Raw genomic sequence first — 15,691 nt, 5'->3', positions numbered from 1 at the left:
ATGCTGGCGCTTCAGGCCAGGGCGTTAACCCGCTGTGCCACAGTGCAGGCCCCCTAATGCTCATATAACCACCCCCTGCCTCTAACTTGGTTTTTTGTTTGTTTGTTTGTTTGTAGATTTATTTGAAAGGTGCATTAGCAGGAAGCCAGATCAGAAGTGGAGCTGCTGGGACTCCAAGAGGTACCAACTCTTAACAGCAGAATTTAAACACAAAAAGGTATTTCAAGGCCGGCGCCATGGCTCACTAGGCTAATCCCCGCCTGCGGCGCCAGCACTCCGGGTTCGTGTCTGGATAGGGGTGCCGGTTCTGTCCTGGTTGCTCCTCTTCCAGTCCAGCTCTCTGCTATGGCCTGGGAAAGCAGTAGAAGATGGCCCAAGTCCTTGGGCCCTTGCACCAGCATGGGAGACCCAGAAGAAGCTCCTGGTTCCTGGCTTCGGATCTGCACAGCTCTGGCCATTGCGGGCAATTGGAGAGTGAACCATCAGATGGAAGACCTCTCTCTCTCTCGGCCTCTCCTCTCTCTGTGAAACTCTGACTTTCAAATAAATAAATAAATCTTTAAAAAGAAAATGCTCATTAGGAGGTGCTTATACCAGAGGATCTGGGTTTGACTCCAGTTCCAAATCGTGGCTCCCGCTCCTGCCAGTGCAGACCCTGGGAAGCAGAGCTGATGGCTCAAGTGATTGGGTTCCTGCTGCCTGCATGGGAGACCTGGGTTGAGTTTCAGGCTCCCAGCTTCATTGTGGGCATCTGTGGAGTGAATCAGGGGACAGGAGCTCACTTGATCACTCGCTCCAACTCTCAGAAAATAAATTTAAAAATTTACAAGAGAAAACCAAGAATAGTAATTAACAATAAAAAAATTAGGGGCTGGCATTGTGACACAGCCGGTTAAGCTGCCACCTGTGACGCTGGCATCTGACATTAGCGTCAGTTCAAGTCCGGATGCATCTCTTCTGATCCAGCTCCCTGTGGCGCACCTGGGAGAGCAGTGGAAGATGGCCTCTGTCGCCGTGTGGGAGACCCAGATGGAGTCCCAGCTGCCTGGCTCAGCTTGGCCCAGCCCTGGCTGTTGGGGACATTTGGGGAGTGAACCAGCAGATGGAAGCTCTCTCTCTCTTTCCCTCTGTCACTATTTCAAATAGATGAATACACAAATCTTAAAAAAAAAAAAAAGGTTGGGATGACTTTCTAAGCACAAACAAAATTGAAAGCATCACTGATCTGTCATACATACCAAGTTATTGTGCACAGGTTTGCGGGGGGTGAGGGGGTTGGTAAGCCTTCCTTGGACAAGGCCCCTAAGGCTTGCTCAATTTTGCCGCACTTCCGCATCCCAGAGACTCAGTGTTTCCAACAATCCAAGATGGCCCCCAGGGGCGGTACCAAGCCTCACAGCAGACTTCCACACTTGTGAACTGTATATGTCCTCGGCTGTGATAGGCCCTTGAGGGCGTGCCCGGCTCATGTCCTGCCTTACCTTGCAGCTGGTTGGCTCGGTTCCCTTGTGCCCTGGACAGCCCCCTTTCTGTGTCTATAAAAGCTCTTCCCCTCCCAATAAAGTGGAGAAGCCAGCTGCGCCCTGGGCGTCAACGCATCTCCCGGCTCTGGTGTGGTTCCTTTGCTGGCCACGCTCATCATCCCGCTGGGCCCCAGAGCTCCCCAGGCTGGCCCTGCGGAGATCTATCGGGCCTGCTGCCCCGTGATGAGCAGCACAGGTTAAAAACTCCATACACACAAATCATTCCTTTTCAAATCTATATTTATTTTCATTGTATTTGAAAGGCAGAGTGAGAGACAGAGGTCTTCCATGTGTCGGGTCACTGCTCAGATGCCCACAGCAGCCAGGCCGTGCAATGCAGGCCCCCAGCAAGCTGGCAGGAGCCCCAGCAGTTCAGCCACCTCCACAGTGCACAGGGCAGGAAGCTGCATACAAAGTGGAATTGCTGGGACTTGAACTCCAGCAGCATGAGTCCCTAACAGCAGTCTAAACACTGCACCACCCACCCACCCGATCCACAAGTTTAAGCTAAAGCCAAAACATTATCAGTTACTTTAGTCTTTTTTTTTTTTTTTTGGAAAAAAGTTATTTTATTCATTTGAAAGGCAGAGTTGCAGAGACAGTGAGAGGAAGAATGAGAGTGAGAGACAGAGAATCTTCCATCTGCTGGCTCACTCCCCAAGTGGCCAAAGTGGTCAGGAGCCAGGAGCTCCATCCCTGGCTCCCACGTGGGTGCAGGGGCCCAAGTACCAGCGCCATCCTCCGCAGCCCTCCCAGGCCTGGAGGCTGGACCGGAAGGGGAGCAGCCTAGGGGGTGCCAGTGTCACAGGCGGCAGCTTCAGCCTCCCAGCCACAACGCAGGCCCCTCTTTTATTTTCTTTATAAATAATTACAGATAAGCTTAGGTTTCTAAAGCTACCTTCCAAGGAGATAGCTTCTACCAGGGATGACACTGCCCCCTAGGGGACATTTGGAAACTTGCAGGTGCGCGCCTGAGGCACACAGATGGGGAGAGAAGCCAGCCTGTCTGTTTTTAATCAGAGTTATTGTCGGTGAGAAGTTAAAAAAAAAAAAAAAAAGTGTGAGTGACACAGCCGCAGGTCGGCCAGCGCGGGGAAAGCCCTGGCCCCCGACCGCCGCAGCCGCGCCGACGGCCGCCCTCGGGTCAGAAGAGCCCTGTTCTTCCCCGCAGGTTCCCCAAGCGCGACGGAAGCTCCCCCCACCCACCCGCCACCAGGGCAGGTGCAGCGGTCGGGAGGAGACTGGGGTGCGGGCGGCCAGTGCGGTGAGCGGGACGGGAGTTGAGGGCGGGACAGGGCGGTGCCCCGGCGTGCTCCCTGGTTATAAAGCCCCGTGGCCATCCTCGAGTCCTAGCCAGGTCTGCTGGACGACGGCCTCGCGATGGTGGGTGAGTCTTGTCCCCACCCTGGAGGGGGGGGGGGGGTCCGCGGGGGTCTGCATCAGCGACTCGCTGACCCCTCCCTCCCCGCCCATTCCCTGCCCTGTCTCCACCCAGGAATGCTGGTGGGCGCTGTCGTGGCCGGGAGTGAGTGACCTGCATGCCCACAGTCGCGAGGCCTTCAGCTGGGACTTTGGGGGACCTTAGAGACGCGGCACGGTGGGGCGGGGTCTTCAAGGCTGGCTCCCCCTCCCCAGCCGCAGGGGTTGGGGGCGGCCCAGGGAGGTGGGCGGGACTCTGGGGAGAAGCAGACACGGGGCGGGGCGGGGCGGGGCGGGGGGGGGGAGGGCAGGGAGCAGACAGGACCACCAGCAAATAGAGTGGCCTGTTCCAGCCTCAGGAGGGCGGTGACTTCCCCAGTATGGCACAGCACGCGAGACCCCTGGTCCTCGCCTGGCCCCTTCGCCTCTTCTGCCCCTCTTCTTTATCTTGGGAACCCCCTCCAAGCTGAGGCCCCCAGGAGCTGCCAGGAGGTTCTCAGGGGCTCCGTCCGCTGAGCGACCCCCATCCCGCCCTCTTCCCCTCGCAGCTGTGGCGGTGGGGGCTGTGCCCGTGGTCCTGGGCGCCTTGGGCTTCACTTCCGCGGGGATCGCCGCCGGCTCCGTAGCGGCCAAAATGATGTCCGCAGCAGCTGTGGCCAATGGGGGCGGAGTGGCCGCGGGCAGCGTGGTGGCCACTCTGCAGTCCGTGGGTAAGTGGCCTTGTCCTGTCCCTGCAGTGCCCCAACCCTCAGCATCCTGCCTCTACTGCCAGGTTCTCTGGCTCCTCCTGAGTGTGGGAGTAGCTGGTGCCAGGTGCGGGGGAGGGGGAGGGGGGCCCCTAGGAGCATGATGCCTGGGCTGGGGTCAGCCCTGCTGGGCTCTGACACCTGGGTGGCCTGGGCAGGTCCCCCTCACCCAGCCTCAGAGGTGAGGGAACCCCCTCGTCTCTCAGTGCCCATCCTCCACTCACCCTTTCAACCCTCCAGCGAGCATCCTTTGCCCAAAACAGAGCCTTGAGATGGGGGTCGTGGGGAGGGGTGGTCTCAGGACAGGAGGAGGAATCCGGGTGGGATCTCGGGGTCTCAGCCTAGCTCTCTGGGGCTCACGCTCTGTTTTCCCCAGGGGCCGCTGGACTCGCCATGTCATCCAAAGTCCTCCTCGGCACTGTTGGGTCGGCTTTTGGCGCCTTGGTAACATTCAAGAAGACACCCCCTTCGTCCTCAGCTGAACCCAAGTGAAAGTGGACCCCCAGGAACTCCCTCCCCGCCCCACTAGTCAGAAACATGCTGAATAGATTCATGTGCAAACGCATCTCCTGGCTTCACTTCCTGTGACTCTGGTGGCAGTTGTGAGCTGTGGATTTCGTCTCCTCCTCCTCCCAGAGGGACAGGGGAGATGGCAGGTGGACCAGGCACAGAAGCAGCCGGTGGGACACTTTGCTGGGTCTCAGGTTTACAGGGAGAGGCCCAATGGCCCGGGGCTGTTCACGGCCTCTCATTCAGTGTGGGAGGTGATAGAGGGTCCCGGTGGGAGGCAGGGTGAGCGGTCGCCACTGGCCCCAGAGTCCCCATCCTTCCCTGTGAAATGGCACCAGATGCCCGGGGTGAGCCAGACACTGCCCTATCCGTGCCAGACCTCAAGTCTCACCAGCAGGCGACCAGGCAAAGCACCCAGAAAATGCAGTGTGCTGAGTGCTGTCGGGCTCTGGGCATTGCAGGCACTGGAGCCGGACTCGGGCACAGTCACCACGCAGGCTGAGTTTGTACACGAAGCTCTGAAACCCTGCCTCTGCCCTCAGCTAAAGAGCCAGTCCTGGTGCACACGACAGACGCTGCACTAGACAGGAAGGGTCCACACTGCCCCCAGGTTACAGGGTCAGCAAGAACTGGGTGCTTACTCAGGCAGGTGCAATGTGCAACATCATTTTTGGGGCAGGGACGGGCGCCAGACAGAGCTGAGAGCACAGTGGAGGCAGGCATGTGTTCTCACAGGGGATATCTGAGGAGGCTTCCCAGAGGAGGTGACGGGTGGGCAGGCCATTCAAAGGCGGGTGAAAGTCTCACAGAGGAGGATGGTGACAGAGGGAAAGGTGTCTGGGGAGAGCAGGTACCAGCCGCCAGGCAGAAGTGGCGGAGAAAGACGGGGAATTAGGGGTTCCTGTGGCAGCGCAGGTGGAAAGCAGATCCCTGTCAGAAGCCGGCTGGAGGAAGGGGCCATGTAGGCTGCCATGGAAGGGACCCCCAGGCGTGGGGTCCTGCGGGGGAGGTGGGTCCATGCCTGACCGACCCCGGCCACCTTTGGCTCCATCCATTTGCAATCTCTCGCGCTGAGCTCCATAGGTTGCTGCTGCTGCTGTAATTTCGTAGGACAGAGAACAGGGCCGCGTACCCCAGAGAGGATGAAGGCTTTCCACCCAAGAGCTGCTCCCAGAGGGCTGTGGGGGCTCGGGGTGGGGCAGCCCTTCCCCTGCAGCCCCAGACAGGCCGAGGCCTGCTCAGCCCTGCTGCCCCCTCTGCTCACAGCCGTCTACCCACAAACCCTGCTGCCTCACCCTGCTCTGGGGGTGGAGGTGTGGCATGGTGGTCAGAGCCCCACTTGATAAGGGAACATGAGGGTGCTTGCATTCCAGTCTGGGCTCTGCTCCGGGTTCCAGCTTCCTGCTCATGCACTTTCTGGGAGGCAGCAGGGACGAACCATCTTTCTCTTGGCTTTTTGCACAACAGTGTGGTCAAAGGTTCCCTCCGGTGGCCATCCAGCATCAAAGGCTGGCCACTCTGACCTGCAAAAAGTCACGAGTTTGCCCTTTCGGACTTCCTCACTCAAATTGGAGCCCCTAGTCTTTACATCCTTGAAGTGGTCCAATAGGATGCTAAGAGGGGTGGCCTGTGTCTGTTCCATTGTGGACCAAAAAAGAGCTGTAGTTGGGAAGGAGTTGTTAAAAGAGGAAGAGAAGTTCTATCAAATAGAGAGGTAAAACAGGAAACTCCCGAAATTAGCAGCCCTGAATTGAAAGCTTTCAGTGAAACACGTAACTACACTCACATACACAAACACAAATCACACGTGCTGTTGGGCTATCCCGGCCCGACCAGATGGACTATAATTCATACAGATAGTCCCAGATGGGGTCCGAGGAACCTCTTCCTGCGGCCCCACCGACAGTCCTATAGCGCGCCTGCCAGGACTATTTGTCTGCCCAGATACAGAACCTATGGACAATTCCAGTACAACAGCAGACAATACAGAGACAATGCCGGCAGACTTACCCGCACCGGTCCTTCTGCGACCCCTCGACCCGGAGTCTTGGTGGGCTCTGGGGCCAATCCAAGACGAGCCCCGAAATGAAGTGCCTGATGATCGACTACCCCCCAGAATCAGAGACCACCAGAGTCCAAAGCCAAAACAAATTGCAGGGTTGTTTATTACAAGTTCAAACTCGGACCCTCCCTGCCTTCTTGAGAAATTCAGCTTTTAGCTCTCTGACTTCCCAGATCATGTAACAACGTAGTTTCAGTTTGGTGATATGCAGCTTTAGCCTGAGTGACTCCATTTTGGTTTTCAGCCTGGTGTGTTGGGACCCAGGGCAAGAGCTTAGACCAGAACAGTGGCATCCTGTAGTCTTCGTGTAACTCAAATGTGGGATTAGGGCTCCATGCCATTTGTCATCTAATCCAAAATGTTTTGTGCTATAGATCGGGGGTGCGGAGGAGGGGCGCTGTCCTTGGCACTCAAAGATCAGGACAAAGGAGGATTGTGGGTTCCTGCTATCCAGGAAGGAAGCACTCCTGGCCCTGGAATGTACGAGAATTCCATTTCCCTGAAGAAGACTGCGCATGCTCACATCAGCAAGGCACAGGTGCACTTTGGCTGGCACCTGGCCTGGATGAATTTGTCTTCCCAGAGGTGACCGTGGCTTACTGGTTTCCTTTGCTCTTGCGGTTTGAACTTGCTCCACAGTGGGACGGTTTTGCCATCTGGAGCCGGGCCCCTGAGCAGCGTCACCCCCTCAGGCCGCAAGGACCATCCACAAACTCAGTCTGAGCCTCCCCAAGGCGGGCAGTGAGGCAGGGGAGGGAGCAGAGGAACTCCCTGCCCTGCGCTCCTCCTTGCTTGCACCCAGGGCTGCTGCCGCTCTGATCGGCTGTGAGCAGAGGTTCAAGCCCAGGCCCGGGTCCTCGGGAACAAGTGGCCTGGCCCCAGCTCAGCTCCCCTTGAGCGCTGACCTGGGCTGGGTGAGTTGAGGTGGGCAGGGGTGCAGTGCATGAACAGAACCTCGGGCTTCCGGAGCCCAAGCTAAGTCATCAGCGTGAGAGGCTGCGGGCTCTGCGGGTTTGGGAGCATCTGGAAGTAGCCCCCACACGGCCTGATTGGTGCCATGCAGTGGCTCAGAGCGCTGCCCGTGTTACGCTCCCTTCCGAGAAAGCGGGTGGGCCCATGTTGCCACTGGGAGGACACCAGAGCCTTAGACACCTCGGTCAGCCTGTGAGTGCCCTCGGGGTCCTGTGGCCCAGCAGCGACAGGGTCTGGGTTCCAGTTGCTGACTTGCCCTGTGCCCACCCGGATGCCTTCCTGGGCTTCAGCCTCTCCCGCTGCGGGGTGAGATGGGGACCTGCCAGCCCCCAGCTGCTGCCTGGGTCTAAGCCTTCCTTTCCCTTCTCGGCAGGGCTGCGCCTGGCCCCACTCCCCATAGCAGGGTTCCTGGGAGCTTGAGGAATGCAGGAGAGTCCCTGGAGGGCCTGGGGGTTGCCTCCCCTCCTGCAGACCCGGGGCCTCTGCCCTCACAGCGGCCAATGTGCCGTGTGCTCCCCTTTCCACTTCCAGAGGAAGGACTGTCCCCGCCACCACCAAGCGTGACCAAGGCCTTGGCTGGTCCACCTCTGTGGGGAGCCTGTGGCCACACAGACCCGGCTGCGACCCCTCCAGGCCAGCAGGGGTCTCTCCACAGGGCAGGTAGTGGTCTGAGAAGCAGTTCTCCCAGGCCTCACCCACCCGACTGCACAGCTCAGCCTTCCGCACTGTCAGGTGAAGGTGCTGCCCCCGGTGGGGTTTCCCCCACACCCACATTGGGTGTGTACGATGGGAGAGGAGCGATTGCCCTCCTGGACTCTGGGCATTGATTGGTTCATTGCTAAGTGCAGGGCGGGATTAGGTCCCTGACCACCACCAGGTCCTATCCAATGGGGCGGCTCAGAGACCTTCACAGTGGCTTCCTGACCTGTGCAGAGGTCTGCTGGCTCAGGCTCCTGGCCGGCCAGGGGCCAAGGTTCAGGCCACTTCCCTGCCAGGGCCCTGAGCTGTTGGCCCCACGCCAGGGCCTGGGTGAGTTTCATTTCTTCGGGTGCTCCTCCCTTGCCGCCTCGGGAGCTGGTCAGTGAGGGCCTCCTCTTCCCGACACAGGGAGCTGGATCAGAAGAGACGCATCCGGACTTGAACTGATGCTCCGGACTTGAACTGACGCTAATGTCGGATGCCAGCGTCACAGGTGGCAGCTTAACCGGCTGTGTCACAATGCCAGCCCCTAATTTTTTTTATTGTTAATTACTATTCTTGGTTTTCTCTTATAAATTTTTTAATTTATTATCTGAGAGTTGGAGCGAGTGATCAAGTGAGCTCCTGTCCCCTGTTTCACTCCCCAGATGCACAGATCCGGGAACTGGAAAAGCCACATCTCACACAGGCTTCCCAGAAGAGGCCAACAGCAGAACAACAGCCTTACAAACACCCCTGCAAAGACCCTGCACAGGGGCCGCGGGGGCGCACTAGGTTAATCCACTACCTGGTTTAGCGCTGGCTGGTGTGGCCATTTGGAGAATGAACCAGCAGATGGACAATTTCTCTCTCTCTTACTTCCTCTCTGTCACTGCACCTTTCGAATAAATAAAAATACCCTTTTTTGAAAGCCTGTCAGTTTGTGGAAATTTGTTACAGTAGCCCTAATATATCAAGTAGCGACCAAGGGAAGATTTTCCCCAAAAACATGAGAGGGGTAGAGGTCTGCCCCAGCTGTGAGGATGCCAGCTGGGACAGCTGCAGCCTCCATCAGAGTCCCCTGGGAGGCAGCAGGTGCCGGCTCAAGTAGTGAGGTTCCTGCCATTCGCATGGGAGACCTGGACTGGACTCCCAGGTCGTGGTTTCAGCCTGACCCAGTCCCCGCTGTTGCAAGCACTCAGGAGCAAACCAACAGATGGGCGCTGTGTCCACCCCAATTAAACAAGCAGAGAAGAGAGGCAGCTGCTGCCCTTTGCTGTGTACAACAGAGCCCTTGAGCGGCCCCTGGCCAACACCAGCTCAGGTGCATGCGAGGATGCTGGCCAGAACTGGTCAAAGGGAGTCTCCTGGGGAGGAAACAAGACTTTGAAAGATGACTTTTGGGGCCAGCAAGGCAGCACCAGCAGGTTAAGCCTGGGAGGCTGGCACCCCCTACTGGTGCCCATTTGAGTCCCAGCTGTTCGTCCAGCTCCCTGCTAATGTTCCTGGGAAAGCAGAGGAAGATGGCCTCCAAGTCCCAGGGCCCTTGCCACCCACATGGGAGACCAGCATGGAGTTCTGGGCTCCTGGCTTTGACCTGGCCCAGCCCTGGCTGTGGTGGTCATTTGGGGAGAAGATGACAGATCTCTCTCTCTCTGTGTGAGTGTGTGTAACTCTGCCTTTCCAATAAATAAATAGACAGATAGATAGATAAATCTTGGGGGAAAAAGATTAATTCACAGCAACACAATAATGGTAATGCAGGGAGACCCCAAACCCGGGAAGAGCGACTGCTCCCACCTTGTGGTCTGGGGCTGATTCTCCAGTGATGGCAGCTGATACAGCCCCACAGCACGGGGGACCGAGCACCCGGGCTCAGGGCCGCCCACACCTGATACAGCCCCACGGCGCGGGGGACCGAGCACCCAGGCTCAGGGCCACCCACACCTGGCCGACGCAGTACCTCGCAGTGCTCAGCCCAGGCCCTGAAACAGGCTTCGCTGCCTGCGCTGCATCTCAGCCGCCTCTGATGTGCAGAAAACGCAGCTCGGCGTTTGCTGAGTGCATAAATGAGCCCTGCTTCGGGGGAAAATGAAAGCCCACTGTATTGTGGCTCTGTGGCAGCAGCCCCGCCCCGGCCTCCAGTCCCACGCCCCTCCTGCTCCGCCCTCTTCCCAGCTTCAACACCAACAGACAGGCTGCCTCCTTGCTGGTGGGCCCACCACACATCTCTGCAGCAGGACAGCAAAGATCTCTTCTTCTTTTTAATATCTATTTATTTATTCGCAAGGCAGAGTTGCAGAGAGGCAGAGAGAGAGAGAGAGAGAGAGAGAGAGAGAGAGAGAGAGAGAGACAGGTCTTCCATCCACTGGTTCTCACTCCCCAAATGGCTGTGATGGCCAGAGCTGCACTGATCCGAAGCCAGGAGCCAGGAGCCAGGAGCTTCTTCCGGGTCTCCCGGAAGATGGGTGCAGGGGGCCCAAGGACTATGGGCCATCTTCTGCTGCTTTCCCAAGCCATAGCAGAGAGCTGGATCGGAAGTGGAGCGGCTTGGACTCAAACCAGCGCCCATATGGGATGCCGGCACTGCAGGTGGAGGCTGAGCCCACTGCACCACAGTGCTGGCTCCCAAGAGCTCTTCTTGTCCATTGCCCCATCCCCCAGTCCCACAGCAGTGGCCCACACATAGGAATGGCGACAAGGATTCTCAGTTGAATACAGGGACTGGCAGCACCAGGAGCAGCGCCTGGGCAGGGGTCCCTCAGGGCTCTGGGCAGCTTGAACCACACAAGGCACGAGTAACGAGGTCGGGAGCAGCTGAGAACCGCAAGCTGGCTGCAGCCGCCCTGGGGAGGCTGTGGAGATGGGAACGCACGCAGGAGTCCGTCTCTGCACATCTGCTCCACTTCTCTCTCATGTCGGCTCTTCCTCCGCTCAGCCCACAGGGAGAGGGCAACACCTCTGCTCTTCATTGCAGATCCAACCGCCTGGCTTCTCTCTCCCCCTGCCTGTCTCCCCCGAGTTCCAGAGCAAAGGGTGAGGGCTACAGATTTGGTCAGACTTGGAGGGGTCGGGGGCACAGGGCCTCGTGGGCGTTTGCTGAGGGTCAGACTGACTGGCGGGTTGTCAACAGGTGGTATCTTACCGCAGCGCCTTGTGTAAAGATAAAATATCAGACATCGGTGTCGATTTGGGGAGCCTAGGAAGCTCCAAAGAGAGCCGCGCTCCACCCACACTTGCCAAGGGCCCCTCCCTGAGCCCAGCACTGCGGGCAGCAGAGGTCATGTCCACACACACGGCTTTCGGGAAGGCCCTGTGCCCGGGACGAAAGGGCAGGTGAGGGCAAGAGTGAGAGCTGCCGAGGCCTCCCAAAAGAAGGTACTGCCCAGCTTCCTCCCACGCGAGATCCGCGCGCCTCGCACTCACACGCTCGCTCCGAGCACGGGAGGTCCCTGCAAGCTTTCCCCAGTCCTCAAACGGATGGCCCTGCCCACGCGGGCGCTGCAGGTGCATACCCGGCCCGCCTACAACGACGCTGCACTTGGAGACACGTCCACCAGAGGGCACTCTAGCGCCTCCGAATCCGGGCTCCGGACCGCGCAGGGGGCCCCCCAGGTTAGCTGCAGGTAAGGCTGAGGGAGACCTAGAGCACGGGGAGCCAGGGGCCCAATAGACCCCGCCTCTCCAGGGACGAGGGCGTTTACCGGGAAAATGCATTCTCGTGGGCCGTCCTGGAACGTTCTGCGCAGCGCCAGGATCCTTGGCTGGCGGCCGGCGCTGGACCGCACTGAAGACAGGACAGCGGAGGGTCTGGGGCTTAGCGGCAGGAAGCCCGGGATTTGCTTTTCCCTTCACGTGTGTGTTACTACATGTGCTAGCCACGTGTGCCCTGCACGGTCCCCGGCCCACGCAGTTCTGCGTAGTTGAGTGGGGGCTGCCGTGGACCTCGTGTGCGAGGGAGGCTCCGTGGGATGCGTGTTCTCACAGCCCTTGCGTGGACGCCCAGGAGTGGCACCGCGCATGTCTGGGTGCGTGCACGTTTGAGCAAGGCCGGCTGACGGTTTCCCAGAGTGGCCACCAGCAATCGAGACAGCTACCCCAGGGCCTGGCCAGCGCTTGGCTGTGCACTGCGCCCTTGTTAACTTCCCGGTTTGGGCGGCTGTGAAGAGGCGTCCGCGTGGGCATGGAGCCAGGCATGGACATGGAGCCAGGCGCCCTGACACTCAGGGGGCAAGTGTCCCAAGTGGCCTGCTCACCACTGCACCACACTGCCTGCCAGCCCAGGCAATGCCGTTTCAACGCCAGTGTGACATTTGATGTCATTGAATTGTCATTTTTGCTTTTATTGTTAAAGTTCTTAATATAATTTTTTGCCATGTTGTTGAATTCATTTATTCTAGCAGTTTTTATGGACACTGTAGAGTGTTCCTTCTACATTAACAATACTGTTGGACGTGAATACAGAAGATTGTAAGGGCTGGTGTTGTGGCACAGTGGGCTAAGCTCCCATCAGTGACGGACGGTCCCTCTCTCCAAGGCTACCTTTCAAATAAATCAATACGTTGTCTTTAGCAAGAATGCTAAACCTTGAGGACTTTCTTCTTTTCCCTCCCTCACTGCACTGGCCGGGGCCTCCAGCTGGACGTGCGATGGAGGGGCTGACACCGGGTGTCCGTGGGTGAAGATGCCCTTGGGCGACTGACATCCGTGTTGGAGTGCCAGTTGGTTTAGCTCCCAGCTTCAGCCTGGCCCGGACCTGGCCGTTGCAGCCATTTGGGAAGGGAACCAGCAGATGGCTCTCTCTCTGTCTGTCTCTGTAGCTCTGCCTTTCAAATCAATCAATCAGTTATTAACAAATAGCAGACTAGAAGTGGTGGAAGAGGACGTCCTTGCCTGCTCCCAGGCTAAAGCGCAGACACTCAGTGTACCAGCACGCAGCGCGATCCGGGTTTTCCTGGACAACTGTAGCAAGGTTGTGGACGTGCCCTTGCAGTTCCACGTTGCTCAGAATTGTTCACCAAAGCGTCCATTAAGGTGAGCGTTTGCTGTTTCCCCTCCATTCTGCACAATGAGTGACTTGGGCTTCCACCGTTGGACCCACCCTGTATAGACCTCACCAGCTCATGCTGTGGTTTCTCTGTGTAGTGAGAGACGAATCTGTGACTGTTTTGTCCAGGATCTTTTTTTTTCTTTTAAAAGCTTTTTGACAGGTAGAGTTACAGACAGTGAGAGACAGAGAGAGAGAGAAAGGTCTTCCTTCCATTGGTTCATCCCCTATATGGCCGCCATGACCGGTGCACTGCCCTAATGCGAAGCCAGGAGCCAGGTGCTTCCTCCTGGTCTCCCATGCGGGTGCAGGGCCCAAGTACCTGGGCCAGATTCCATTGCCCTCCCGGGCCACAGCAGAGAGCTGGACTGGAAGAGGAGCTGCCGGGACTAGAACCCGGCGCCCACATGGGATGCCAGAACCCAAGGGGAGGATTAACCTAGTGCGCCCCCGCCGGCCCGTGTGCAGGGTCTTTGCAGGGGTGTTTGTAAGGCTGTTGTTCTGCTGTTGGCCTCTTCTGGGAAGCCTGTGTGAGATGTGGCTTTTCCAGTTCCCGGATCTCAGGAAGGGGGTTGGAAACATTCGCTGTCATATCTGGAGCACTGGGAGCTACTTCTTCCTTCTCCAGTGCCTGCAAGGTCTTGGCACGGGAGCTCTCTGGGCTTGGGATGTTTTTATGAGAAGAACTTGAGTTATGAACCCCAGGTACTTAATGTGTAGGTTCCTCAGGGTTTCTGTTTCCCCTACAGTGAGTTTCTCAGTGAGTGTTTCTTATTGTCAGACTGACAGGCATAAAGCTGCTTGCAACTCTCTATTCTCCTTTTCCTGCTGTGAGAATTGTTCTTATTCTAAATGATGATAATTTTGGTTTTCTTTCATTTCTTTCCTTGATAAACTAGTTAGAAATTGTGCTGTTTGGGGACAGCATTATGGCATAGTGGATTAAACCACCATCTACAAATCGGCATCCCATATGGGTGCCGGTTCAAGTCCCCACTGCTCCACTTCTCATCCGGCCCCCTGCTCACGTGCCTGGGAAAAGCAGTGGAGGATGGCCCAAGTGCTTGGGCCCCTGCATCCATGTGGGAGACCCAGCAGAAGCTCCTGGCTCCTGGCTTTGACCTGGCACAGCCCCAGCTGTTGCAACCATTCGGGGAGTGAATCAGCAGATGGAAGATGTCTCCCCCACTCTTCTCCCTTTCTCTCTGTAACTCTGCCTTCCAAATAAGTGAAAAATCTTTTTTTTTTTTTTTTGACAGGCAGAGTTAGTGAGAGAGAGAGACAGAGAGAAAGGTCTTCCATCCGTTGGTTCACCCCTAAATGGCCACTGGAGCCCGCGCCCATATGGGATGCTGGCACTTCAGGCCAGGGCGTTAACCCGCTGTGCCACAGCTCAGGCCCCCTAATGCTCATATAACCACCCCCTGCCTCTAACTTGGTTTTTTGTTTGTTTGTTTGTTTGTAGATTTATTTGAAAGGTGCATTAGCAGGAAGCTGGATCAGAAGTGGAGCTGCTGGGACTCCAAGAGGTGCCAACTCTTAACAGCAGAATTTAAACACAAAAAGGTATTTCAAGGCCGGCGCCGTGGCTCACTAGGCTAATCCCCGCCTGCAGCGCCAGCACTCCGGGTTCGTGTCCGGATAGGGGTGCCGGTTCTGTCCTGGTTGCTCCTCTTCCAGTCCAGCTCTCTGCTATGGCCTGGGAAAGCAGTAGAAGATGGCCCAAGTCCTTGGGCCCTTGCACCAGCATGGGAGACCCAGAAGAAGCTCCTGGTTCCTGGCTTCGGATCTGCACAGCTCTGGCCATTGCGGGCAATTGGAGAGTGAACCATCAGATGGAAGACCTCTCTCTCTCTCTCGGCCTCTCCTCTCTCTGTGAAACTCTGACTTTCAAATAAATAAATAAATCTTAAAAAAGAAAATGCTCATTAGGAGGTGCTTATCCCAGAGGATCTGGGTTTGACTCCAGTTCCAAATCGTGACTCCCGCTCCTGCCAGTGCAGACCCCGGGAAGCAGAGATGATGGCTCAAGTGATTGGGTTCCTGCTGCCTGCATGGGAGACCTGGGTTGAGTTTCAGGCTCCCAGCTTCATTGTGGGCATCTGTGGAGTGAATCAGGGGACAGGAGCTCACTTGATCACTCGCTCCAACTCTCAGAAAATAAATTTAAAAATTTACAAGAGAAAACCAAGAATAGTAATTAACAATAAAAAAATTAGGGGCTGGCATTGTGACACAGCCAGTTAAGCTGCCACCTGTGACGCTGGCATCTGACATTAGCGTCAGTTCAAGTCCGGATGCATCTCTTCTGATCCAGCTCCCTGTGGCGCACCTGGGAGAGCAGTGGAAGATGGCCTCTGTCGCCGTGTGGGAGACCCAGATGGAGTCCCAGCTGCCTGGCTCAGCTTGGCCCAGCCCTGGCTGTTGGGGACATTTGGGGAGTGAACCAGCAGATGGAAGTTCTCTCTCTCTTTCCCTCTGTCACTATTTCAAATAGATGAATACACAAATCTTAAAAAAAAAAAAAAAGGTTGGGATGACTTTCTAAGCACAAACAAAATTGAAAGCATCACTGATCTGTCATACATACCAAGTTATTGTGCACAGGTTTGCGGGGGGTGAGGGGGTTGGTAAGCCTTCCTTGGACAAGGCCCCTAAGGCTTGCTCAATTTTGCCGCACTTCCGCATCCCAGAGACTCAGTGTTTCCAACAATCCAAGATGGCCCCCAGGGGC

The 15,691-nt window shown here is 56.8% G+C and overlaps 1 protein-coding gene across 2 annotated transcripts; it reads left to right on the top strand.

Annotated features, from left to right (window-relative positions):
- The first annotated feature begins 2,791 nt into the window (after window positions 1-2,791).
- LOC138843030 (interferon alpha-inducible protein 27-like protein 2) lies at window positions 2,792-4,253 on the top strand. Of its 2 annotated transcripts, XM_051839143.2 has the most exons (4): window positions 2,792-2,910; window positions 3,019-3,048; window positions 3,491-3,652; window positions 4,065-4,253. In XM_051839143.2, exons 1-4 carry the CDS (start codon window positions 2,904-2,906, stop codon window positions 4,178-4,180), a joined length of 315 nt encoding a protein of 104 aa, XP_051695103.1. In that variant the 5' UTR covers window positions 2,792-2,903; the 3' UTR covers window positions 4,181-4,253. The 2 variants fall into 2 exon arrangements, with proteins under 2 accessions (XP_051695103.1, XP_051695104.1); XM_051839144.2 differs by lacking the exon at window positions 3,019-3,048 and having other exon boundaries at window positions 2,860-2,910.
- Window positions 4,254-15,691: the final 11,438 nt, after the last annotated feature.

The sequence above is a fragment of the Oryctolagus cuniculus genome, chromosome 20 (assembly GCF_964237555.1).
Source record: "Oryctolagus cuniculus chromosome 20, mOryCun1.1, whole genome shotgun sequence".
In the NCBI taxonomy this organism is placed as follows: domain Eukaryota; kingdom Metazoa; phylum Chordata; class Mammalia; order Lagomorpha; family Leporidae; genus Oryctolagus; species Oryctolagus cuniculus.
This window is presented reverse-complemented; position numbering and strand designations above follow the sequence as displayed.

Excerpts from the sequence above, each read along its gene's own strand:
- LOC138843030 (XM_051839143.2), top strand. Across the intron at positions 3,049-3,490 it reads GGGCGCTGTCGTGGCCGGGA|CTGTGGCGGTGGGGGCTGTG; the intron begins GTGAGTGACCTG and ends TTCCCCTCGCAG. Across the intron at positions 3,653-4,064 it reads GGCCACTCTGCAGTCCGTGG|GGGCCGCTGGACTCGCCATG; the intron begins GTAAGTGGCCTT and ends TGTTTTCCCCAG.